General features: G+C 39.8%; 1 protein-coding gene across 4 annotated transcripts in view; it reads left to right on the top strand.

The window, feature by feature from the left end:
• TNIK (TRAF2 and NCK interacting kinase) overlaps nt 1–26,732 on the top strand; it is a 412,707-nt gene that overhangs the window by 354,128 nt on the left and 31,847 nt on the right. For 2 of the 4 annotated variants that reach the window (XM_057546113.1, XM_007197509.2), the window contains 6 exons: nt 110–349; nt 2,784–2,890; nt 9,902–10,065; nt 12,195–12,292; nt 13,170–13,193; nt 18,771–18,955. In XM_057546113.1, the coding sequence (XP_057402096.1) occupies nt 110–349; nt 2,784–2,890; nt 9,902–10,065; nt 12,195–12,292; nt 13,170–13,193; nt 18,771–18,955 (818 nt within the window). The remainder of the gene's footprint in view (nt 1–109; nt 350–2,783; nt 2,891–9,901; nt 10,066–12,194; nt 12,293–13,169; nt 13,194–18,770; nt 18,956–26,732) is intronic. The other 2 variants (XM_057546114.1, XM_007197510.2) reach the window with 1 other exon arrangement.

Here is a 26,732-nt window from a genome sequence, read left to right as displayed (position 1 = left end):
ATTCCGTTTCTTTCTCCCTGAAATTTTATTTTCCCTTCCCCTGAGTGAGGTCCTAGCTGATCTGCTTTTTCTTCTAATAACACTGCTGTGATGTTGGTTTGATGCTTAGATCCCACATCTGGTAGCTGTGAAATCCCAGGGACCTGCCTTGACCGCCTCCCAGTCGGTGCACGAGCAGCCCATGAAGGGCCTCTCTGGGTTTCAGGAAGCTCTGAACGTGAGCTCTCACCGTGTGGAGATGCCGCGCCAGAACTCGGATCCCACCTCTGAAAACCCGCCTCTCCCCACTCGCATCGAGAAGTTTGACCGAAGCTCTTGGTTACGACAGGAAGAAGACATTCCACCAAAGGTAATATTACTGGGGTTTTTATCGACATCCCTATCATCGTCATCATTGTTTGTTATTATTATTATTATTACTATTACTATTACTGTTATCATTGTTATTACCCCTGTTCCAGACCATTCATAGTATTGAAGAACCTGGCACCAAAGCACCGTCCCTTCTCACGTTTGTTTTGGTCCCTCCTCATTCCCAAGCTAAGACTTGGATTGTCGTTTATCATTTCTGATCTCCATTTTCCCCAAAGAAATGGAGGCTCAGGTAGACTGAATGACTTGGAAGCATATATCCTGTATCCAGAATTAGAACTTGCATCCCCAAGCATTCCAAACTGTTCTTTTAACTATCCATCTTAAGAAATAGAATAATATGGATATTTTCATCGATGACTTAATCTACGTCTAGACAAATTTAAAATTTCCAGATTAAAAAGTAAAGAATTTTTTTATTCCTATGTTTAATAACCCAAAGTGAAAACAGGTTTCAAATGTCCAGAAGATAGTAATGCTCTTAGAATATTTTAGTTGGCTCCACTTAAGGAAAGCTCCTTCTAGGCCAGGTTATAATTTAATTCCAGCCTTAATTGATTACTGAGGATTAAACTCTAGGGTAAAATGACCAGCCATTCCACTGGTTTGTTTCATTTGTTTTGTTTTTGCCTATACCAAGTTGTTGTACATTCCAAAAAATGTCCTACAACGTGGCCATGCATCTCACTACAGACAACCTGGAAATATCAAAATACTGTAGAAATTTTTGCATCAGATTCTTCCCCGTTCAGGATTCCCCTTTCTCCTGAACTCAGCATAAGAGCTATGACAAATGGAATGTCCCACAATTTCCAGAAATCGATGCCATTGTTGATTCCAAAAAAAAATAAGACCTTTTTACCCAATGATTTTCAAATATTTTTCCTCATTTTCCTCTCAGAAGGATGTTATACCAGGATTTCCATTATTTTGAAAATGAAATTAGCTGATAATGGCTCTTTTGTTGTTGTTCTCATCTTGTGGAAGCAGAGATGCCATCAGAAAAGGTTATTTATGGAGCAAAGTTCAATCTGGAAAATAGGATGGGCAGAGGAGCAGACAGGAGAGCTGGGGAAACATTTGACATTTTTGGTCCACTCTCTAAAAACACGCAGGCACACACTTATAACTCTGGGAGAAAAAATTGAGATCAATACAAAGATTTTAGGTTTTAATAATTCATTAGACTCTCTCTCTCTACAACTATTTCAGTTGACCAAGTGCAAAAGGAAAAATAGTTATAGTAATATTTAATTTGAGCAGGTGGGAACACTGATTTGGTTATTCTGCTTCACTTCACTGACTCATCTTTCTAGGTCTTTATCTTAAAATGTATTATAATAACCATTAAGATCCGTATTAGTGTTAAATATCATTTAATATACTAAACATAATATTAAAACAAAGCATAATTTAAAAATACCTAGTACAAAACATAAACCTACTTTAAAAGGGCCTCCAAAAATAAATAAAAGTTGAAGCAGCTGATGAATGTTTAGCCCAACCAGCTGTCACAGGAGATGTACATTTTCATTTCCTAGTCACTTTTCATAAAGTAAGTTTTTCCTCTACTCTCCCCTCATGTTGGACTCCTTTGGTGCACTTACCAGTATTTGATTTCATTAGAAAATGTTTCATAACATGAGGCATACTTGAATTCTACCTTAGGCCCTTGACAGATAAGCTAATGATACGTTTTCCTACTGTACCTCACAGTCTGACTGATATTCACATAGTTTTTTGAAGACCTTCTAGTATTTTCAGTATTAGTCCTGTTTTGTATTACGTTTGCAAATTGACCTTCCAAAGTTCAGAGTTGGCGGTTTGTTTTTAATTAGAAATTGCAAGTTGATTAGGAAGTGGAACCGTTCAGGATCTACTGCAGTAGTTTTTCTGAGCTCACTAACATGTGGCTTATGTCCTAAGTTCTAGCCTGATACCCTAATTTCTCACCAGATTTCATAATTTCCTTACCTGTTTATCAGTTGTATTGTGAGTTAAAAATGGAACTCGGTTTATCTGGATGTCTCATCAGATGCAATTTCCAATGATCAGCTGAGTTAATGATACCCCAGAGAAATTTCTGATATCCACCACTCTTGTGCAAACGAAGGAAATCAATTATTTTAGCCCAGTGAATCAAAATAATTCGCTTGGTCTGTTTCTAAATTTGTTTTTAAAATTGAGCACTTTGTACTCCCTAATGGTGGCTGAAATGTGCCTCATTGCCTTTCGTTTGATTTTGTTTAGGGAGTTAAATATTTCTTTGAGAAATGCAAGATGTTTCTTTCCTGTTTCTGATAGTTCTGTATCTCCTGGCAGATCTTAGGAAAGGAGTAGGTTGCTTTTCAGTCAGAACCCTGTCGAAGCTATTTTATGGAAAATATTTCTGAATTCTGGTTTTCTTTCAGGTGCCTCAAAGAACAACTTCTATATCCCCAGCATTAGCGAGAAAGAATTCTCCTGGAAACGGTAGTGCTCTGGGACCCAGACTAGGATCTCAACCCATCAGAGCAAGGTAAGGGAAGGAAGATGGGTAAGTTGAAGGGAGAAGTCCCCACCTACCATTGTCATTGTTGCTTTCCTAAAAAAATGTCTTTGTTCTTTTTTCACTTCAGAGGCATGTTGGCTGGCCACCCAGACTGTAAGCTTTGGTGGACCAGACACATGTCTTTTATTTCTTCAGTAGCCTTTCACAGGAATCAGTGTACAGTGAGGGCTCATGAATGAACGAGTCAGTGAGTCACAGAGTCAACGAATGAATCAGCCCAGAATCCAACCAGGTTTACCTTACTTGGCAGTTTTGTAAATGTGGGAGGAAGACTACACATAGAAGTCTGGGTGCAGCGCCCCTGACCGTTACTTCAGAGACCGTTTCATGAAGCCAGCCAAACAAAATGGCCTGATCTGAGATGATTTTAGCATCAGGTCAAGAAATGTGCCGTGGGAGCTATTGAGACAGTACAAAGTCATTGCCAAAGAAATGCTGTAGCCACCAGCTGCAGGACTCCCCTAGTTTGGCAAATTACAGAAGAACTAGTTCTCATGAGGAAGTCACCTCTGGCATTAAGGAACGTCACTGAAATACCGTGATGTTCCCACTGTTGCTCTGTGCTCTCCTAGGATTGTCTACCAACCCTGTATATTCCTACAGTCAGGAAGTTGCATCCACCTACTGGTTGGTGTCGAGGTCTCAAGAGAAGAAGCTGGAAAATAAACAATATCCTTACAGTATCTGAGCAGATTTTATGTGGTAACAGATGCTGTTTGCTGCTATAGTTCATCAAGCTTCCCTCAGATTTTTCATGAAGAGTACACTCCTTTTTAGGATCAACTGAAATCGCAAATGGCCTCTGCTGAGACTATAAAAAGGAACTTGGGCAGGCTGTTTTATCCGTCTTCACTGTGTTCATAAGAGGACTCTTGCTAGTCAAAGAGAAGGAGAGGGGCTTCCCTGGTGGCGCAGTGGTTGAGAATCTGCCTGCCAGTGCAGGGGCCACGGGTTCGAGCCCTGGTCTGGGAAGATCCCACATGCCGCGGAGCAACTGGGCCCGTGAGCCACAACTGCTGAGCCTGCGCGTCTGGAGCCTGTGCTCCGCAACAAGAGAGGCCACGATAGTGAGAGGCCCGCGCACCGCGATGAAGAGTGGCCCCCACTTGCCGCGACTAGAGAAAGCCCTCGCACAGAAACGAAGACCCAACACAGCCAAAAATAAGTAAATAAATAAAATAGGTTGCAGTTTTAAAAAAAAAAGAGAGAAGGAGAGACTGAAAATGAAGGTTATGACTATTTGTACAGATCCTAAAATATGGAATGCTTTTGAACATAAAGCTTTCATTTTCCTCTTCCCATGAAAAGCCTTAGGAAGGGGTCAGTCCATAAATAAGATGGAACTGCACTAAAAACATTCATCCCTTGAGGGCAAAGAAGCTAGCTCATCTGAGTGGAGTTGCCAATGAGCAATTTTTGTCCAGTGACTCGTCATGTTCACGCTGAGCTGGTGCTGTGAGCAGCTGAGGAATCCTGGAGCAGACTGTGACCAGGGAGCCAAAGGAATGTCAGCCTGGATTGCCGGCCTGAACTTTAACAGTCCCCCTCTTCGAGCAGTGATAAGCCCCCAATTATCAGTACTTCTTGCTCATTTGAACCCTGCCTTCAAGGCTGTGTTCATTAGATCAGTTGTTTAGAATTTTAGTTGCTATAGATCAAGCATCATTTCAACTTTAAATCTTTTTCCCTCTCTCAACCATAAAGAAAGAGAACTGTCATTCTATAGCCAAATAAAAAGCAACTCTTTGTTCCCTCTGAAATGTTATTTTAATGACATTAAGGCCCTAAGATAACTGGTGTTTGATGGTCAGTGGTTTGCAAAACATGTGCTTTTCCCTTGGAACTTCTGAAACATTGTACTTTTTACAAAGAATGCAGACCTTGTGAAGACAGCTAATGTTTTTCTGCTTACAGAGAAGGTAGAGAGGAAGTGAGCTAAGAGGTAATAATTACTTACCTGCAATGAAAGTCAGAGGCATCGCAGGGGAGGGGGAGGATGGAGAATCCCTATCTCTGCCTTGTGGAACAATCTGCCCAACAAGCCTGTTCCTTGCTGTCACGTATCTTCTAAGTGACCAGCATTTAAGATGTGAATCAGACTTTGCAACTCTAGATTGGATTGCATTTTAAAACGTTGTGGGATTTGGTATATTTACTGTGCTAGAGATGGCTTTAGTTCACCTTTGTTGCATAATATAGCATGCCAAGACATAGTGGCCTGAGATAGTAACGATTTATTATTGCTCACGATTCTGTGGGTTGGCTGCAAAGTTGTTCCGCTGGTCTCACCTGGGCTCGCTTATGCAGCTGCACTGAGCTGATAGGTCAGCTGTACCTTCACGTGGTCTTTCATCCTGGGCTTCTTGACTGTTTGGTGATTTCAGGACAACATCCCAAGAGGGAAAGCCCCAATACATAAGCACTTTTGAAGCCTTTGCTTCTATCATCTTTACTGATGTCCCATTGGCAACCACAAGTCACACGGCCAAGCCCAGAGTCAGTGTGTAAAGGAAATACACAGGGGCACAGACAATGGGAGACGTGATTCACGGGCGGTGGGAGCGGAGTGGGAGGGAGGCTGTTACTGAAATTAGAGACTGTCTTATTTTCTATTGGTTCTAATAAAGTCCTCATAGTTATTTTTGTACCATTTGTCAGACAACTGCCCATCCATAAAGCCATAAAAAAAAGGGTTGCTTTTAAATATTTTGTCCTTTGCAATACTGTATAGACTCCCAAATGCCTTATACTGCCTTAAATGTCAGGGTGAACAGTTGAGTTTAAATCATGATTTGATTTGTTCATTTTTTAAACTTCTGTTTTAAAACCTTCCATGCACTTTAACATTTAACTTTGATTCATGTGTTCTTTTAAAGCACATTAAAATTTGATTAAACAAGTACAGAGTATGAAAAGATTTAAATTAATCCAGTAACACCCAGTCAAAACCCAATGACTAAATGCTTAATTTCAAAAAATAATTCTCCATCCCATCCCAAACCTGTCTTCTTATGGCTTGTTTGTTCTCATTTGCTATGTCATCAAAGAACAAAGTAAAATGAATTTTGGTGGGCAGCCAGTTAATTATAGACTTGGCCCTAGTATTTAGGCCAAGAAATCACTTTGTAGTCCTAATTTTCTGTTTTGACTTTTTTATATGACTCAAGTAAATGGAATAATTTTCACTTTACTGTGTGTTTTATAGACCAAACAGCATTCCCTGCAGGATGGCAAATGTCTGAGCTAAAAGTTAGCATTTAAAGAAATCTATATGAATGTTTTCACGTTTTTACACATTTGGATCTGAGTAGGCTCAGTTAATATATGAACAAGGGAAATCTGTTATTTCATGGAATTCTTCTGAAATTGATCCCCTCTAAGAGCATTTATCTCAGCCCCCTTGGCCCCTAGGCCAGACTAAATTACAACATAATAAGGAAGAGAAAAATATGAACAGTGTGACATTTTCTCAAAACACTCATATTTTACCAAAAAAGCAAATAAGGTAGAAACGCATTTTAAAGGTTTCCCTCTTTCTATGTGTGGTTACATGGAAACTAAACACTTCTTTCAGACTCCAGCAGCAAAAATAGCACCCTATTAAGATCGGCGCCCACACTGGTTAGCTCCAGTTGGAGGGGACTTGTACTAACAAGGCCCAGGTCTGGGACTTAATGCCCATGGGATCCAATTAACTTCACACTGAAAGAGGCCCTTGAGCCCCAGTCAGAGATGCAGGTTCTTCCCGGCTGGTTCTGCTGATGCCCAGGCCACTCTTTTATGCCAGGACAACCCTGGCCTGGGCCTTATCATCTAACGTGGCAGCAGCCTCCTATCTGCTCAGCCTGCCTCCGTCCTGACCAGTCATTCATAAGCCGGCCCTGGGAAACCCATGTTCTCTGCCAGACGTCAAGGCCATTGCTGCATAAGCCGCCCATTTCTTCTGATGACGCACTCTCCCAGGGTTTCCTAGCGCAGACTTGGTACCCAGTCAGGATGGCGTCCTCTTTACATCAACAAGCCCCAGGAAAACCCCGGTCGATGTCTGCTCACACTCTTCCCCCACCCCTCTGAAGCCTAATCAAGTCCTGTCTCCTTCCTGACACCACTGTTGACCACTCCAGGCTGCATGCCTTGTTTCCTAAACTCCAACACCATTTGCAGATGCTCGCACAGCATATGGAGTTTTGCCTTGCTGGCTGTTGTCTCCACTGCACATGTCTCATCTCTAGGATTATGTTGTACCTTGACCCTCTGCCCTGTGACCTGTACTCTCCTCCATCCCTCAATCAGGTCCAGTGGTCTCACAAAGCAGGTATTTAATAGAAAGGTTTTGGTTGAATGATCAAAGGAGTGCTGTATTCGAGCAAAGAGCTGGATCCTGCTACCACACCACAGCTGCCAGGGAAAATACTCAGAACTCACTGAACTGTATCCTCTTCATAGATTTTTTTTTTTTCGTACAAAGAACACTACATTACATCTCCACAAAATGAGAGCAACCACCAAGAAACCTTAGTATGCCCATCACCCTTGACCCGTAATATAATTTTTAGAAAAAATATTTTTAGAATTTATTAATTATACATAAATAATTCTTGACCACTACTGTTTAATGAAAGAGGGCAGTGGGGAAGAATTCATTATTTGGGAATGAAAGGAGATAGGATTGTTTCTTTTTGAAAAAAAAAATGAAAAATTTGAAAGGTGGCATATTGCAGAAGTATCACACATTTATCATTTTAGGTATTCTCCAAACAGGCGGGAGGATATTTCCATTATGGATCCAAATCTATTTCAATCAATTAAATGCTAGCAGTTTTCACAAAAATAATTACTACTCAAAGGAGTGCCATAAAAATATCAAGAATTTTTTTTTTTTTTAATTTTATTTATTTATTTATTTATTTATTTTTGGCTGTGTTGGGTCTTCGTTTCTGTGTGAGGGCTTTCTCTAGTTGCGGCAAGTGGGGGCCACTCTTCATCGCGGTGCGCGGGCCTCTCACTGTTGCGGCCTCTCTTGTTGAGGAGCACAGGCTCCAGACGCGCAGGCTCAGTAGTTGTGGCTCACGGGCCTAGTTGCTCCGCGGCATGTGGGATCTTCCCAGACCAGGGCTCGAACCCGTGTCCCCTGCATTGGCAGGCAGATTCTCAACCACTGCGCCACCAGGGAAGCCCCAAGAATTTTTTAAGTTTTCCTTAAGTTTACCAGCACTCACTTCTGCAGTCAGTTTTACTGTTAGGTTGACTTAGCAACCCCTTTACCATAAAAAATTTAAGAGGTGAATATTGTCATAAATTCCACATTTGTATGATCAAAATTAATAAATTATGAGGACATATTTTATTTTCACATGTTTTCCAGGACCACCAGCATGTCTTCTAATAACCCAATATTTAAGAATTTTTGCAACTCGACCAAATATTTTCCCCAAATACGTTACTGCAAAGCAAGACTCTTGTGTTTTCAGAAAGAAATTATTTGCTTTTGTTGCTGCTTTAATGATGCCATTTTGTGGCCAGATTTTAACAGACCAAACTGCAAGTGTCTCAAGGGAAGGGACCGTATTATTTTCACATTTATACATGAAGCATCTGACACCCAACACAGTGCAGAGTACCTGTTACCCACTTGATACTCCTGAAATGGGCAGAGCAAAAGGAAAGCATAGAATTACATTTTTTTAATAACATCTTTATTGGAGTATAATTGCTTTACAATGGTGTGTTAGTTTCTGCTTTATAACAAGGTGAATCAGCTATATATATACATATATCCCCGTATCTCCTCCCTCTCGCGTCTCCCTCCCACCCTCCCTATCCCACCCCTCTAGGTGGTCACAAAGGACCGAGTTGATCTCCCTGTGCTATGCAACTGCTTCCCACTAGCTATCTATTTTACATTTGGTAGTGTATATATGTCCATGCCACTCTCTCACTTCGTCCCAGCTTCCCCTTCCCCCTCCCCGTGTCCTCAAGTCCATTCTCTACATCTGCATCTTTATTCCTGTCCTGCCCCTAGGTTCTTCAGAACCTTTTTTTTTTTTTTTTTTAGATTCCATATATATGCGTTAGTATATGGTATTTGTTTTTCTCTTTCTGACTTACTTCACTTAATTTTTAAAAACTGCACTAAAACAACAAAATACAATTTTTTACAAATTAGTTAGCTGTTCATAATAAAGCCTGGTAAGAATTCAGTGAGATGGATCATCTCATACAATTCAGTGAAAACTGGCAGTATGTTTATACATTCACATACATATATATGTGCACATACATACCTAAGTTCATGCCCTCCCACCCAAGAATTCCAGTTCTAGGAGAGATGTGATTGTGAATATTTGTATGCATCTAGATGGTTATTTCACTGTTATGTATAATAGCAATGTATTGGAAGCACCTAACAATAGAAGAATGGTTGAACTAATTTATCTATATAATGGAATACTATGCAGCTATTATTGTTTTTAGAAGCATAAGAAGCTGCTCACAATGCAGTCTAAAGGGGAAAAAAGCAAGATGCAAAATTGAATATACAGTGTGCTTCCATACATACAAAAGAAAAAAGACTAGAAGATAATATTCCATCCAGTAAAATATAGTTGAATATCTCGATTCAGAGGTTGCGTACATTGCTTCCTTATTTTTACCTTGTAATATTTTCAAGTGTTTTACAATGAGATTAGGAAAAGGGGTTTAAAAGAAAGCCTCCTTTGAAGATTCACCATTTCAGAGCTAATACGTTCGGTGTGATGACCCAAGAGTTAGGTCATGAGTTCTTCCCATCCAGATGCAGAATCTGGCCAGGAGCTCCACAGAGGATAGCATGACTATCATTACCATTGACCCCTGTAATGCAAGGTCATATAAGTACTCTCTTTACCCCTTTGTACTGGGAATGGGACTGGACTATGCTTGTGTCTACCAGAGCCAAGGTCTTGAGAGTGTAATCTCTGTGCTCTGCTGTCCATGCAGCAACCCTGACCTCCGGAGAACTGAGCCCATCGTGGAGAGCCCCTTGCAGAGGACCAGCAGTGGCAGTTCCTCCAGCTCCAGCACCCCTAGCTCCCAGCCCAGCTCCCAAGGAGGCTCTCAACCTGGGTCACAAGCAGGATCCAGCGAGCGGACCAGGGTTCGAGGTAACGCTTTCCCCTACCTTTCCAGGACAGCATTCCCTGAGGAGGAGAGCCATGCACAGGGAATCAGATTACTTCTGACTTCTGTGACTTCTGGTCCTGACATGGCCACCACTGTGTGTTGCTGAAGAGCCGCTTAACTGCTCTCAGCCTCAGTCTCCTTAGGGGAGTGGACCACCATCCCCAGTTATATGTGTGACATCAGTGTAGACTAAATCCTTTCTAATTGCAGATACCGGTGTCCTCCAGGGAGATCACAGAATATTGGTCTTATTTGAAAACGTAGTCATCAGTCATCTGAATTTCCATTTCCATTTGATTGATTGGTTAGAGTTTCATGGACCCCCAAGTATCCCCTTCCCCTTGTGTCAACTGTGTTCAAAATACAAGGTATTTTTCAAAGGGAAAGTTAATAAAGGCTCATGTAGAATAAATATACACTTGAGAGAAGCTATAAAATCTACGACTTAAAAAGTATACTTGACTCTTCTGGGTTTTCCTATTAGAGAGGTAAAAATTAGCCTCTCTGACCATTTAATTCAAGTCATTCTTCATTGCTTAGTTTCCATTAATGAGGAAGCTTGTGAAAAACGTTAATGTGTCCAGCTAATTATACACGATAACCTATTGTTTATAGCTAATCAAAATGTACTCTTTCTGCATAATCTTCTGCAGAAGATAATTTCACCTCCAAGTAATAAAGACCGGGATTTTTTTTTAAGTGCAATTTGGAAAACACTTATAAATTATTCTGCCTAATGAAAACCACCAGTTCTTTATTCTCTCTTAGCCCCTTCATTAGACACAGTCATACTTTACCTCCTCATATTTCTTTGAGTAAACTCAGTGTACGTCCGTTTTGGAAAGGTCGATGTCAGACGTGCAGCGCTTGTGTCTATGAATTGGGATAGGGTGTGTCTATGAATTGGGATAGGGTGTGTCTATGAATTGGGATAGGGTGTGTCTATGAATTGGGATAGGGTGTGTCTATGAATTGGGATAGGGACTGGCCTGCAGCTGCCCCATGTGCAATCTTCTGACGTCAGTGCCACCACCCAGAGCCATGTATACTTCTGTTGCCTTGATCCAGACGTAAAGCTACTGACTTTGGAAAACTGCCATTCCCTTACCTTTTTTCTATGCATAAGCAACTTAATTTGCTTAGTTAGAGCAAACGCTAAAGAAAACCAAACTTAGGTAGACCATTTTAATTCTCTGATCTGGTTCAGGTTTAATTCTTATCTTCTTTCCTGTGGCCTTTGGTTTTTCTGGGTTAAAAGCACTCATATCCCTGGTGTATCCCTACCCAGGAAAAGACCACTTTGAAACCAAACAAAGGAATCTCTCCCACCTTAGAGTGCTTCTTCTCTACCTATAAGCTCATAGATCGGAGGGATGCTCTTCACTTGTAGCTGTCAGGCAGCCCTCCCCCAGCCCTTGCTCTATAACCTCTCTTCTAGGGCCCTTCCCCTTTATCACCAACACTCTCCTTCCTGCCCTCACCCTAGACAACTCCCCTTTCCTCCCCCCCATTTAAAAATCGTTCCTGCAAATAAAACAGGTTTCTATATTTTTCTACAACATTTCGTCAGAAAAATTTACCCTGATGGGTAAGTGGTAAAAGAAGAAATCAAACATAGAATGCTAACTCAGAGGCTGGTTTAGTGTAATAATTGAGAATAGGACTTTGAGAAATCAGACAGAATCCCAGGTCTGCGCATAACTTCAGTGTAATCTTAGGCTAGTTGTGTCATCTCTCTAAGTCTGTGTTCAACTGTCATACAGGAAAACAGTGCCACGTCATTGGGTTGGAGCAAGGATTCAATGAGACAATTGACCTAGAAAGCATTTAACACTAAGCCTGACACAAAATTAGTGCTCAGTAAATGGCGGTGCTGGCTAGTTTTTCTTATTATTACCAGTGACCTCCAGGTTATAAGACTAAATGTGTATGGCTGATTTTGTTTGCCTGAACATTGACTGTTTTTTCACGGATGTGCTTGAGGATTTGCCTAAGTGAATGAGGTGTCCGCTGAGTCATTTCCAAGGCTGACTCACCCCAGAACTCCAGAACTTGAGCCAGCACCTTCTGACGGTCTTTATCTTTCTTGGCCCTCTGTTTTTTCCTCTAGCCAACAGTAAGTCGGAAGGATCACCTGTGCTCCCCCATGAGCCTTCCAAGGTGAAACCTGAAGAATCCAGGGAAATTACCCGACCTAGTCGACCGGCTGTGAGTGCTTTTCTCTCAAACCGTTTTGAACTCTTTTAATTTCCCAGAGAACCCGCAGGATAAAGTAGCTGGGGATGCACTCATGACTGTGAAACAAAAAATGTTGCGATTAATAAGAACGGATGCTAGAAGCATCTGGAAGGAAGTCATACCTGATTAGGAAAGAAATGAACAGATCTTGGATTGCTTATCTGCCTTTGGTTATTTTGCTGATCATTAGCACTATGTTACAGAATAAAACAGGAAGAGAAATAACTCACATTATTCCATAATTTCTACTCAGCAGCTTTAGCAAAAAGATGTTGAAAGTAACAATTAAGAATATTTGGGCACTTTCTATGGATTTCTCTTGTATATTCTGGCCTTTTCCTATATTATTTTCCACATGAATTAATATTACAATTTTTCTGCTGCATTTCTGCCGCTCTAGGACTGTATTTTCTAGACCAAAACTTGATAAGCATGGTCTGATAGGGGGCTGACAACCTGAAATCTATAGCTTCATTGCTGTAACACGTCAGACCCCAAATAGCCTTAAAGAAAGAAATAAGAGCATGGAGGCTGAAATTTGAAAGTTGGAAATTAATTTGGAATGAGTTACTATCCACTTATTTTATTTAAATTTTCCAAGAATCTTTTCTGTGAAATGGATGTGAAGATGTTTTCGTTTACTTTACTTTTTTACATTTTAAAGTAAGGAAGTACAGTGAGGGTAACAATGAAGGGCATTCACACCATTCTGGGTTGAGGTTCTTCTTGCCCTTTTGCATTTATCAGTTGTGTACTAACAATTTCCATTTTGTGTCTAACCTGCTGCCTTTCTTCCGGCTTTTCCCCCTCCCGTGGATTCTTCTGGATTGGTTTCCTCTTATCTCAGAGCTATAAGAAAGCTATAGACGAGGTTAGTATTACCTTTGCTTGGTCATGCTTTCACAAGATGTAAATATAAACTGACTTCCTGAGGCTGATATTCAGAAAGGTGGCCAATTGGATCACAGATTAAAGTTCATTCCTTTGGAGTGATCTGCTGGGAGGAGAGCCCTTTCACAGACGCCAGCCTGAGCCCCTCAGACTCTGTGTATAGCTCCAGAGACCTTCCTTCTAGCCAAAATGTCACTTTTCCAATGTTCCAGTCTAGCTAAAGATAAGCATCGGTGCTTTGTTATTGGCACAGTTTCTCATTCTAGTATCTTCCAGTAGCAAAACCTGAGCTTTTAACCTGCACTTGCCAGCCTTGCTAGGGGATGGCAGTTTTACTAACAAAGAAAAGAGACATCATTCTAGGGTCGTCCAAATTTATAGTGTGTGATTTGTGAACAAGGAGTTACCGGGTATTGTTAGATTAATTTGTGGGACATTAACTACAGCATCAGCAGCAACGTCAACTTTAGTTAATGAATCCTGGCGAGTTAAGTAACTTTATTTCCTTATCTGTGGTGACATTTTTCCATTAGAAAAATATATGGCTTTGCCAATCTTAAGTAGCTTGCTAAGAAGGATGACTGCCTCACTGCTCTTTGTCAGACCTGCATGAATACAGCATAGTGGAGTTGTTTTGGAAGAGAGAGACCTTCTGCAAAGAATCCTAACTTCATGGAATCTGAAGGCTAGCATTATGGCTTTAAGGCTGAGCACCGTTTTTGTGAAATGATATGGAAAAAGCACTGGCTTTGGGAGTGAACAAGCTGCATTCAAATTCTGGCTGCCCCAATAAATAACTGGAGGGGCCAGTCTCACGAACTCTCTGGGCCAGTTTCCTCATCTGTAAAATGGGGATAAAAACGCCTGCCTTTCCTTGCTCACAAGATTGTTTAGGTTCACTCAAGATCATGAGTGCGAGAGCATTTTCTGAAGTGTGAAGTGCTATGTAAAGCCAGGGTCTGAGGCGTGGAGCTATTCTGGTGGGAGAAGCATGTTTCTATGTGTCTGATCTTTACCAAAAAGCATCACTTTTTCAGAATTATGACCGCCTCACCATTCAGAGTGATTTAGAAAGTCATTATCATAGTTAAAGAATTATTGCTTATATAAAAAAAAAAAGATTCTTCATGTTTACAGTGTGTGGATGGCATTACAGAAAGAAAAAAGGGAAATGTTTTTAATTGCTCTGTGCTACAGCCTTGCCCCTTCTCCTCACGAGAGTGAGAAGGACAGGGATTATCACAAATGTTATCAGTTTTCTCCCAAACAGTCCTGGTGCTCAGGCTGCCAATAAAATGGTCGCGTGTGTGCACAGCTCAGGGTTTCCTCTTATGAGTCCAGAAGTTAGCTTGGAGGTGGCTGTCATGAGAGAAAGGGCTCCCATGGATTTCATCTGGTTAACCCAGGATACTTTAGGCTTTTAAAAGTTGCTTTATTTATTTCAGGATACTCTAGCACACTGGACAGAGATGAGAGGTAGGCAACAGAGGTAGAAATAATTGAGGGGGTGAAAGCTGTACACCAAAATCTCTAGAGCCATGGATGACTGGAAAAAGCCCTCCAGGTGATTCTTCTAACCCTACCCCTTGAGTATCACTGATCCAGGCCACTAAAAACACAGGATTCCTTGGTTCTACCTAACCCGGTGGTCCTCAACCAGGAATGAGTATCCCCCCCACCCCAACTCCCCTTCCCTTAGGAGACATTTGGCAAAGTCTGGAGTCAGTTTGGTTGTCACAACTTGGAGGTGGGAAGCGGTGCTACTGGCATCTTGTATATAGAGCGGAGAGTTGCTGCTAAACAATCTACAACGCACAGGAAAACAACCTACAATAGAGACTTATCCACCCCAAATGTCAGTAGTGCCACAGTCAAAAAACCTTGAGCTAAATCTCTCTCCCATCTCCCTTCCTAGGTTTTAAGATGGCTTCCATCTCCCGTGACTGATATGCCATTTAGATAACCCGAGTTTGAAATGAACAGTCTTAAAATGCCAAAAACATATTGCTTATTTTTGCTACTTTAATGACTTGAGTTCCATAAAAGTCAATCTGGGGGAGTGTCCGTGCATTTGGCATTCCTTCCTATGGAATATGAGATTGTGCAGCGTCGTCTGTGATTATTTAATACAACCCTCCAAAATAAATATTCTTTTTACTTTAGCACAATTAAATAGATGTCATGAAGATTAGATACATAAGCAAACACTGGCTTTACCACCACTTTTTTAATGTATGTAGAAATCTGACAAATTCCAGAGCACATCCATAGGCTGGACAGAACTGGAACAAAGTTTTTTTCCCTCAGTTGAAGATATCAAAGTCAAGTGACTTCCCCAAGTCATATCTTTAGATTTTCTAAAAAGGAAATGAATTATTTTAATATGTAAAGAAAAAAACAACTTTAAAATTTTTAATGATTATTTTAATAGTTTAAAAAATTGAACTAAAATTTGCATAACCTATATTGTTTTTAAAAAGATACCCAAAAGAGCAGCTTTTAAAGCAGAGTATGCATAATTGTCAGATTAAATAAGCCTTTTTGAAAGAAAAATTATATCAAGTTGATTCTAAAAAGTGTTACATGAAAGAAACCTTTGGGTGAGAGCCCCTTAACTATCTTTACTCAGTAGTCAAAAAGCTTAACATTTTGCCGTATTTCTTTTCCAGTTATACATTCTCAAATATTTTTATTGTAAATAGCACTTTTTTTCTCTTTTTAATACTTTTTAGCTGCAGGCTTGAGACAGTCAAGCAATAAATTAGCACAAAAGCTCATTATATGGAGAAGATTGGTATTGTCAGAAAATAAAGCATGTGAAAATGGATCTGAATGCAATGGTGTCAATTTTAGATCATGTCTATTTCCTATAACTTTGCTATTGTAAGTTTTTCCAGGGTGGATGGATAAGGAACAAAACTTCAGCTAAACACACAGACTATGGGCAATGGAAGATTAATTTTCTTTGGCTGGGGTATTAGTTTTGAGTTACTCATTATTGGTACCTTGGGATTTTCATATATGTCTCACCTGCCAAGCTGTTACCAATTAAACTTAAAAGGAATTTGCAATTATTTCTAAAGTTTCAGGAAAGATAGCTTTTTAATAACACAGAAACCAAAAAAAAAAAAACCTCTAATTAAAAGTGAAATTATAAAGCAGGTCAGAGCTTTAAAAGTGTTCCTAAATACAGTGTTTGGAGAAATTCAGGTGATTTTAACAAGTGAGAGTTACTTTAAATCAATGGGCTTTGGACTAGCTAAATATTTCTAAATAGTTTTGATTTTTTTAAATCTTCTTTGTCTTGCTTTGAAATGTCAGCGATAAGGAAAACCAACCCATGGGGAAAATGTATTATTAATTTAAATAAATCATAGTTAATATTATTATATTTTACTCAGAACTACTGACATTAGAAATAAACTCTCTTAACCATATTCTCTCTTTAAGTTATAATGTTTTTTTAATGACAAGTAACATTTTAAATGCTAGTTGTATTCTTTGATGAGACATAACATGGTCCTAACATAGAGAAGGAAAAATACAAAATAAATTTATCTAATTTTTAAATTATTTTATTGGTTTGGAGAATTATAATGTCCTTTTTCATTAATTGCTTTAACAAATATCTAAACTGTATTTTCCCAATGTGCTCAAGTGTAGCATACCCTTCACTTTCTTGTCAATTTGATAAAGATAAACATTGGCAATTGTCAAGAGGAAATAAGAAGTAAAAAGCTGAAATCTGAACATTAGCTTTTCTTATTTTGGCCCATCACCAAAGAAACCGGAAATAAATTTGCATAAAATTCTGTGTGGTAATTTTCCTCTTCATTAATGGTGTACATTATATTTAAACAGTTTGAGTCTTTTTAATACAATTTTATTTTCATTTTCATGGATGGGATAAATATATCCACTGAGATTGAGGCCATGTGTGTGTGCATGTGTGTAAAAGCCCAGCAAGCATGTTTGGGTGGAAAATGCACAATTTGAATTTTCAAAAGCTTCCCTTTTCCAAGGGCTTCAATTCAAATGACTGCAGAACAAATGTAAAAGTTGTCATTGCTGTCCCTTTGATTTTTATGAAATTAGAAAGAAACCAATCCTTCACTTAACACCTTGAACTTTCTAAATTTCTAGACCAAATAAAAAACCTGAAGCATTTTCTGACCTTAGTCTTAACCAATACATTAATGCCTCACATATAGGCAACAGTAAAGAAACAGGATGATCTGTTGTCTTCTCAAAATAAAATTATATTTATAATTTAGTTACACACATTTATCACAACTTGTCTTCTAACCTATCAGGATAGATTATCAGATGTCATTTAGATCACCTATATTGCTCTAACCTTACATCAGGTGAATTGGACAAATACATTTCTGGATTGAAATAAAGAGAGAATATGGCCATAAGAAAACTGGGGGATTTAGTATCTTCAAATGAGTTTCTTTCTCCCTAATCCCCTGTCTCTCACTGAATGCTCTGATTCCCACATGGGTCACTAATATAGGGAGCAATGGTAAGACTGATGTCAAATTGCTTTCTCTTCACTTGCATGCTGTGTGCCAAGGGCAGTTTAACCCATGCAAATTAGAGCAGCCATGCTTTTGCAGAACAGCTTCCCTCTGCATTGCTCTGAAAGCATGTACAATAAAAGGTAGTCAGATATGCAGCACACTGCCTGCCATGTGCCTGGTGATTAACTACCACCTCATCACATCCATAAGGCTAAAGCTTTCATCATACTCATGGAAAACTGAAAATTTACCTCTTCCTTTTGGTGTTCGCACATTCATTTCAGTATTCTTCGCCAGGGTTTCTGCCAGGTGACGCAATATAAAACAAAAGAAAATGAAACACCTATCATTCTGGAAGAGAACTCTTTTTTGTTTTTGTTTGTTTTATTTTGTTGTTGTTCCTCTTGATTAACTCAGCTCTGTGGCTATAAATTTCAGTGGCACTGGGCTTTGGGGTGGGCCATTATTTGATGTGGTGCCTTGGCTCTCCAGGGAATGATGACACACCAAATGAGTCATTGTAGCAGCTGGAACCTTGGGAATTGATCTGTTCTGTGACTGATGCTAGATTTTGGTACAGTAGCAATCATAAGAGGAGAAAGGCCATGACTATGGCTTGGGCAGGAGTCTCAAAATACTGGGGAGTAATTTCTAATCTTGTGGGTAATTAACTATGAGGGTGGGTGACCAACTTCACCTTCCCAAAATAAAATGTGAACCCAGTGTTTGTATATATGTGTACACGCACAGTGCACATACACATATATACACATGCAGGTTCAGAACCGAACAGTCTCAGTCTAGCAATTGGTTGTGAACAAAGTTTAAATTTATTTCCTCCTTCTTTTCTAGTTTCTCCACGCTACAAACATCGTTTTCTTGGTTTCATGCAGTAACTATGTTTGTAACAGTTCTATAGAGAGCTTTTTTTTCTTGTTTATTTCTTGTTGCTTAAGCTGGAGACTTGCTGAGAGATGTCGCTTTGGTTGTATCTATAATTCATATACGCTGGACACACTTTTCTCTTGTAGGATCTGACGGCATTAGCCAAAGAATTAAGAGAACTCCGGATTGAAGAAACAAACCGCCCGCTGAAGAAAGTGACGGATTACTCCTCCTCGAGTGAAGAGTCGGAAAGCAGTGATGAAGAGGAGGAAGATGGAGAGAGCGAGACCCAGGACGGGACAGTGGCTGTCAGCGACATACCCAGACTGATGTAAGAGACCTGCGTTTTACAATATTGTTTCTGTTTTTTTATGTTTTGGTTTTTTGGCCCCGAGGCCTGTGGGATCTTAACTGACCAGGGATCGAACCCGCACCCCCTGCATTGGAAGGCGAAGTCTTAACCACTGGACCACCAGGGAGGTCCCTCCCGAGACCTGCTTCATCACTGTAGGCCAGGAGAGGTTAGGTCTCCAAGACAGAAGGACAGGAAATATGAATTAAATATAAGATCATTTGTGAGTCTCGGGCAGGATCAGTTGACTTTGGGGATTCACGTTTTTATTAGAGCATAGTTTTATATTCACCCCTCTCCCTAGACACAGTTACTTAGAATATGTAGCATTTCTAGGACTGCATATGCTTTGTCTAAGCTGTTGTGGCGTTCACCATCCCTTGGGTGATGCTTTCTTGGTTCCTGTCATCTCCGGGCAAGTGATACTGACAGCCACACCCTAGAACTAAAGAGCAAAATTATAGGCAATGGCATTTAGGGGTTAAAACTGACACCATGAGACGTATATTTCACTGTCACCACCACCACTAAGGTGGAATGCAGGAGGCAGCATGGGTTAGCACCCCAGCAAAACAATCAGGAGTCGAACAAACCTGCAGAGAAACTTCTGAGTGTTTGACTTAAATACACCCCTGATTTTCTACTTCATCTTCTCCATTGTCTCTTTTATGTGATCCTGTTTGCTGTGGCCTGTGACTTCACCACGTACAGTCTTCTTTTTTAGATATTTATAGCTACCTAGCTTTAGTATTTATAGCCTTTACTTCTCTTTTCTTTTTTTAAGTAAGAGGGAGGCTCCCTTTTTCTCATCGGACTGGATCGTAGAAAAGAACCTCTCCTCTTCCCCTATTACTTCCCCAATTCAAACAAACATATTCATACAATCACACTCACATACATCTCTCATTTCCTCTCCCAAATAAACACAAGGTGCCCAGCCCTGGTTTGCCATAACTTTGATAAAGAGCAATGCTAACTTTTCCATCTTCACTCCTCCTTCACTTCCATTTCTTTGACTCAGCTACCACTACTGGTCATCACATCACATTTACTCCCTATAGAGAAGATGTCATTTCAGGCCACAGATTACAGTTCTGTCCAGCAGAGGCTGGAGAGACAGGGCCTCCCAGTCTGCAGGAAATGTCATCCATTGATTAATGATCGTTACAAGCAATTCTGAGAGACAAATCCAATTATCATAGCTGAAAATCCATACTTGTTATTTTACTGCTGATTACCCAGTTATTGACGACCATAAATATGCTAAAATATGACATTTGGAAACCAATTGCGTTAAATTGCTTTTTTAACAGCAAATAAAGTTGTTCTAGAGGTAAAATAACTAATCCAGAACATTCCCACAAAATATGCTAGTCCTTTCAGTTTTTGTCTTGACTCAGCATTGGTTCATTCTTCTAACAGATGTTTTGAATTCCCTTTAAGCACGTAGCATACAGCTATGAGGGTGGATTGTGAATTTAAAAGATTGGTAAGACTTCTACTGTGTGCTAGACCCCATACTGAGGGCTCTGAGACATTCAAGAAGTGCATACATGAATTCTGCCTTCCAAAAGTTTACATTCTAGTTGGACAGAGACAAAATTATACATGGAGAAGTTCAGAGTAATATAAATAGTTGGAATAATAACCAATAGCCTTGGAAGAGATGTTAAATCACATTTGGATTTTTTTTTTAAGATTTATTTATTGATTGATTGATTGATTGCTATGTTGGGTCTTCGTTTCTGTGCGAGGGCTTTCTCTAGTTGCGGCAAGCGGGGACCACTCTTCATCGCGGTGCGCGGGCCTCTCATTATCGTGGCCTCTCTTGTTGCGGAGCACAGGCTCCAGACGCTTAGGCTCAGTAGTAGTGGCTCACAGGCCTAGTTGCTCCGCGACATGTGGGATCTTCCCAGACCAGGGCTCGAACCCGTGTCCCCTGCATTAGCAGGCAGATTCTCAACCACTGCGCCACCAGGGAAGCCCTTCGCATTTGGTTTTTAAGCCTCCTGTCATATTTTGTAAGGCTCTTAGTGGTATTTACCCTCGTATCTCTAAAGGCAAGTCCATCTCTTCCGCCACTATGGAAACACCCACCTTTCTAAAATTGCCTAAATATACCATGCTGTGCTGCGCTTTCTCTGCTGTCTGGCACTCTCTTCTTCCTTTAGAAATCACCTATCACGGCCCAGCCCGTACAGGCAGAGCCCATCCCTTCCTCTGTGCTGCATGGTGTCTCCTGTGCATTCCTGCCATTTCATGGAGTACCTTGAATCAGGTTATTTATTACATGTTGTCTCCCTCTCTGGGCTGTGAGATCCTTGAGGGTGAGGATTGAGCCTTATTTACTCTCTACTCTTAACACCTTGCCTGGTGTCTGGAATAGAGTTGGTCTTCAGTGACTTTGATTTACACTTAACTGCACTGCACTGAAATTGCAAATCCTGGCTTCAAAGTGTTTACAGCCTAATCCAGAGGAAAGACGTGTACACAAATAACTGTCATCAAGGTAAAAAGGAACACGGAGTGATGTTAGAATCCCAGGTGGGGGGAGTTGAAGTAAAGGCACAGAAGGTTAAGTTTGGTGGGAATATAGATGGTATGGGGGGTGGGGGGGAAAGTCTGGACTAGTGAAACCAGACCGGCATCATGTAGCCAGTGGGGAACCGTCGAAGGTCTCCTGAGCTGGGGAGTGACATGATTGGTGCCATGTTTGAGAGAAGTCATTTCATCAAAGTGATTTGGAAAGAGAACAGACTAGATACTGGCAAAGGCATTCAGAGGATCTATTACTGTAATCCCAAGAAGTAATAAATGGGCTGTCATTGAATACTTATAGTGGAGGCAAAACTTGACGTGGCTCTTGAAGAATTGCTAAATTTTAGACAGATTGACTGTCCATTAAAGAACATTTAAAATATGTAATTGTATATGAAACATACTCAGAGAAGAAACAGGATACAGATGTGTGCATGTGTATGTGTGTGTTTATTCCAATTTGCCAAATATATGCACTTTTGTGAATATAAAATATTGGGTTAGCCCAAAAGTTCGTTCGGGTTTTTCCATAAGAGCTTACGGAAAGACCCAAACGAACTTTGGGGCCAACCCAATATATACAGTCTGTTCTGCTACAGCATGAGCAGTTGTATGCCTGAGAAACTTCATACTATTAAAAAATCCATTGTTTCTTTAGGAATAAGACATTTCTGAGTTAGACTCCTTCTTACGTACATTCTTATCACTTTTATTTTCTGTTAAGGTAAACCTTCACATTTTGTGCTGTGTTTTTTAAAGCAAAAAATTAATATATTATATTAATTATATAAATATATTGCAACACAGTTCACTATCATGAAGTCTATACAAAAGAGCTTTTTAAAAATAGAGCACAGCCATTCCGACAAGCAGCTGGAGATCCTGATGTGCAATATAACAACTTCTTCTATGTACAGTGTTGGCTTCGTATTAATAGTATGAGGTTTAACCTATAAGAGTGCACATAACTAACCAACTGCACTATTTCCCAGTGCCTCATGCATAGAAAAATAATGAGTGAGGGGGAATTATAATAGTGGTTACCTGTGGATTATACAACTCAAAAGGATTTTTATTTTATGTGTAGCCCCAATTTTCTGATAAGCATGCACTATTTTTATAATCAGGAAAAAAATAAAAGCTTTATAGAATAGGAGGGAGGGAATGAAAGGCACGTAAGCTGATTTGCATCAGCCCAAGCAAGCTGAAGAGGCAGCCTTTAGTATCACTATCTTCCCTCAAGTACCAGCACATGCTTCAGATCTGTACATATGAGGCGTGGTCTTCATCATTAGGACCATCTATTGCTATTGCAGTCCCTGAATTTTGCACAATCTCATAAAATGCAGTCTGGACAGTGAAAGCCACATGTCTATGTCTTATGTCCCCTCTTTCCCAGTCTCACTAGAAAGCTATGGTTCTGGCCCCGTTCACCAGCCAGGCTATTGTTGTGCCCACCCCGCCTCTTGCCTGCCGTCCTCTCAGCCGTCCTGTCGGTTGGTTCAGGCTTTGGTCTGAGTAGTGTTGTAGAAGCGTGGCTGTGGTCGTGCTGTATCCCTAGTGCCCTACAACTCTTTTCATTCCTAGGCCGCATGACTGTCACAGCATATGCTCCAGCCAAACTGACCTTCTCATTATTCTTTCCGAATGCCTTGCACTTTTCCAATGTTGTCTTTTCTTGGAATGACCTCCTCTCCCTCTGTCCCACATTCTCACTTACATCTGCCTTGCATTTGAGTATTTGCGTTGTTTTTATGCTCTTCCAGATGCTAATCTCTGTAGTTTCAGGAACCGTGTCTTCTTCAGCTTTTATATCCACTACCCAGTGCCAAACCAAGGGCCTTTCATGTAGCAGGTGTTCAATAAATGTATATTGAATTGAATTAAATCAATACCTGCAGGAACACTTTGACAAATCCAATTAGAGATTATTGTTCTAAACATGTGACCTAATTACAGTAAATTTTCTATAGTTTTCCTTCTAATTAGTTGATGTGTTTTGTTTTTCACAGTCTTTATAGAAATTCAGACAACTGATTCTTCCTACCCAGACTCTATATCAGAAAAATAATTTTTAGAACAAAGGATTATTTTAACTATAAAATGTTATAATTGTTTTAGCCTTAGCGTTTTTAAACCATTGCCTTTTAAAATTATTATTAATAAACTCTATTTTTTAGAACAGTTTTAGAGTTACAGGAAAATTGAGCAGATAATATAGAGTTCCCATGTTACTCCCACCCCCTTACCCCTCCCCCGCACAGTTTTCCCTGTTAGTAACACTGTACAAAGGTTATATAGAGTGAAGCAGAATCCTGGGGACCAGTAGCATTTAAGAGGAGCTTATGAAGAAAACAGAGAACAACGGGATAAAAGGAAAACCAGGGGAAAGTTGTCTCAAAAGCCAGAGGAGTACAGAAGAATGGGGCAGAGTGATCAGTCATATCAGACACAGGCAAGAGACCAAACACCATGTCAAAGAGCAATCATTGAAACTGAGAGCTTAGAAATGACTTAGGGAGTTTCCTTAAGGTGCTTGAAGTCAAGTATAAGAAGTAGTCATCTGAGGAGTGAACCAGAGTGTGTTAGGGAATAAATTGGAGAACTTTGCAAGGAGAACTTTAAGGAAAGAGAAATGTAAGTGTGGGTAGTAAATACAGAATTAAGGTCAAGAGAGATGTTTTAATGAAATGGGAGACAGGAGAGACCTTATCTTGTTTATTGATTGGAAGAAAGAGGAAGGATTGTGAAAACACAGGAAGGAGAAGGAGAGGAATAACTTCCAATTGACGTTGGTCCTCTGCTCTTCTATTTAAGCCTTCTTACTGAGTTAGAAATACTGCATTGCTAAACTAATTTTTTTGTCTTTTGCCAATCACTTTATGTACCTTATTAGTCTCTCAACCTCCATTAGATTATAATCGTCTGGAAGTTTAGGGTTATGTCTTATTTTTCAGATATTTATTCTAGCGTCTGGTACAATGTATATCACATAACAAACTTTTAACAAGTAATGAATGAATGAATGCATGAAAGAATTTCTAAGGGGTTGATGAAGATTGACGTGGCAGAGTTGGGAGCTTGGAGCCATAAAAGAAACATACAGAGACAGAGGATGAAAGGACAACCAGGGGAGTAAGAAGGACAGAAGGAAGTGATCAACGACAACAGACACAGCAAAATGTCTTCTTTTACAATTTAAAAATGTTCTGCAGTCCCTGAATCACGAACTGTGGGCTGCACTTTGCCTTTTAAAAGAAATGTGTAGAGAAGTACTTTGGAGCACGCAGAAATTTATGGGAATTTTCCATCATCAAAAGCCATTACCTTGGGCTTCCCTGGTGGCGCAGTGGTTGAGAATCTGCCTGCCAATGCAGGGGACATGGGTTCGAGCCCTGGTCTGGGAGGATCCCACATGCTGCGGAGCAACTGGGCCCGTGAGCCACAACTACTGAGCCTGTGCGTCTGGAGCCTGTGCTCCGCAACAAGAGAGGCCGCGATAGTGAGAGGCCCGCACACCGCGATGAAGAGTGGCCCCCGCTTGCCGCAACTAGAGAAAGCCCTCGCACAGAAACGAAGACCCAACACAGCCAAAAATAAATAAATAAATAAATAAATTTCTTTTTTTTAAAAAAGCCATTACCTTATATCAGACGACATGGTAGCAGAAAAAATAGTGGTGTGAGCAGTTAATACAAGGTACACAGAATGAGCAGGTATATACAGAAGATTCACAATACAACAGACAAATCCTGCACAATCCTGCACAATAGAACAACCTTAAACTAAGAGGAATTGCTCACTATTTTAGAAGAAAATTGACAAAGGAAGGAATATAAATTATCATCTTTTAGTCAATCTATGAGGAATATTACTAGTAGAAATAATGTAGAATAAAACTCAAAACTGCCCAAAATGATCACTATAAAAATTTATCATAAATGAAGCAGTTCTGGCTCATAAAATTGAAAGTATAAAATTGACTCAGGAAAAAAACAGTCTCAGAAAAATATTCAGCAAAAGGTAAAACTGACAGTGGTTAACACTATACACTAACACTATTGATTAAAAATTGACAGTGAATCAAATCTTAATAAAATTTACACTTTTAAAATTGGACCTGGTAGAAGTAGTGAACACAGAGCCTTTGAAAGATGATATGGACAAAAAAGCTGATTGGTGTACCAAATTTTTGCTATAACATTTACATAGAAAAGGATTGGAACCAGTGATGGTAATTTTAGCAAAATTATGATGAAAATGCAAAAATTGGGGAAGAACTTAACTGAGATATGTAGAAAATTAATTAAGGAATTGTCGGATTGGAAAGAGTTCTAGGAAATACCTTTTTCATGAAAATTCATCCATGTTGAGATATTTCTGATTAAAATGTTTGGATAGAATCAGAACACCACACTATAAAACTCTAAGAGGAAAACATAGGGAGAACACTTTTGGCATAAATCACAGCAAGATCTTTTTTGATCCACCTCCTAGAGTAATGGAAATAAAAACAAAAGTAAACAAATGGGACCTAATGAAACTTAAAAGCTTTTGCAAAGCAAAGGAAACTACAAACAAGGCGAAAAGACAACCCTCAGAATGGGAGAAAATATTTGCAAATGAATCAACAGACAAAAGGAGGTTCCTTAAAAAACTAAAAATAGAATTACCATATGACCCAGCAATCCCACTACTGGGCATATACCCAGAGAAAACCATAATTCAGAAAGACACATGTACCCCAATGTTCATTGTGGCACTATTTACAATAGCCAGGTCATGGAAGCAACCTAAATGCCCATCGACAGATGAATGGATAAAGAAGATGTGGCACATATATACAATGGAATATTACTCAGCCATAAAAAGGAATGAAATTGGGTCATTTGTAGAGACGTGGATGGATCTAGAGACTGTCATACAGAGTGAAGTAAGTCAGAAAGAGAAAAACAAATATCGTATATTAATGCATATACGTGGAACCTAGAAAAATGATACAGATGAACCAGTTTGAAGGGCAGAAATAGAGATACAGATGTAGAGAACAAACGTATGAACACCAAGGGGGGAAAGCGGCAGGGAGGTGGTGTGATGAATTGGGAGATTGGGATTGACATGTATACACTGATGTGTATAAAATGGAAGACTAATAAGAACCTGCTGTATAAAATAATAAATAAAATAAAATTCAAAAAAAAAAAAGAATTAGAACACC

The sequence above is a fragment of the Balaenoptera acutorostrata genome, chromosome 4 (genome assembly GCF_949987535.1).
Source record: "Balaenoptera acutorostrata chromosome 4, mBalAcu1.1, whole genome shotgun sequence".
NCBI lineage: Eukaryota > Metazoa > Chordata > Mammalia > Artiodactyla > Balaenopteridae > Balaenoptera > Balaenoptera acutorostrata.
This window is presented reverse-complemented; position numbering and strand designations above follow the sequence as displayed.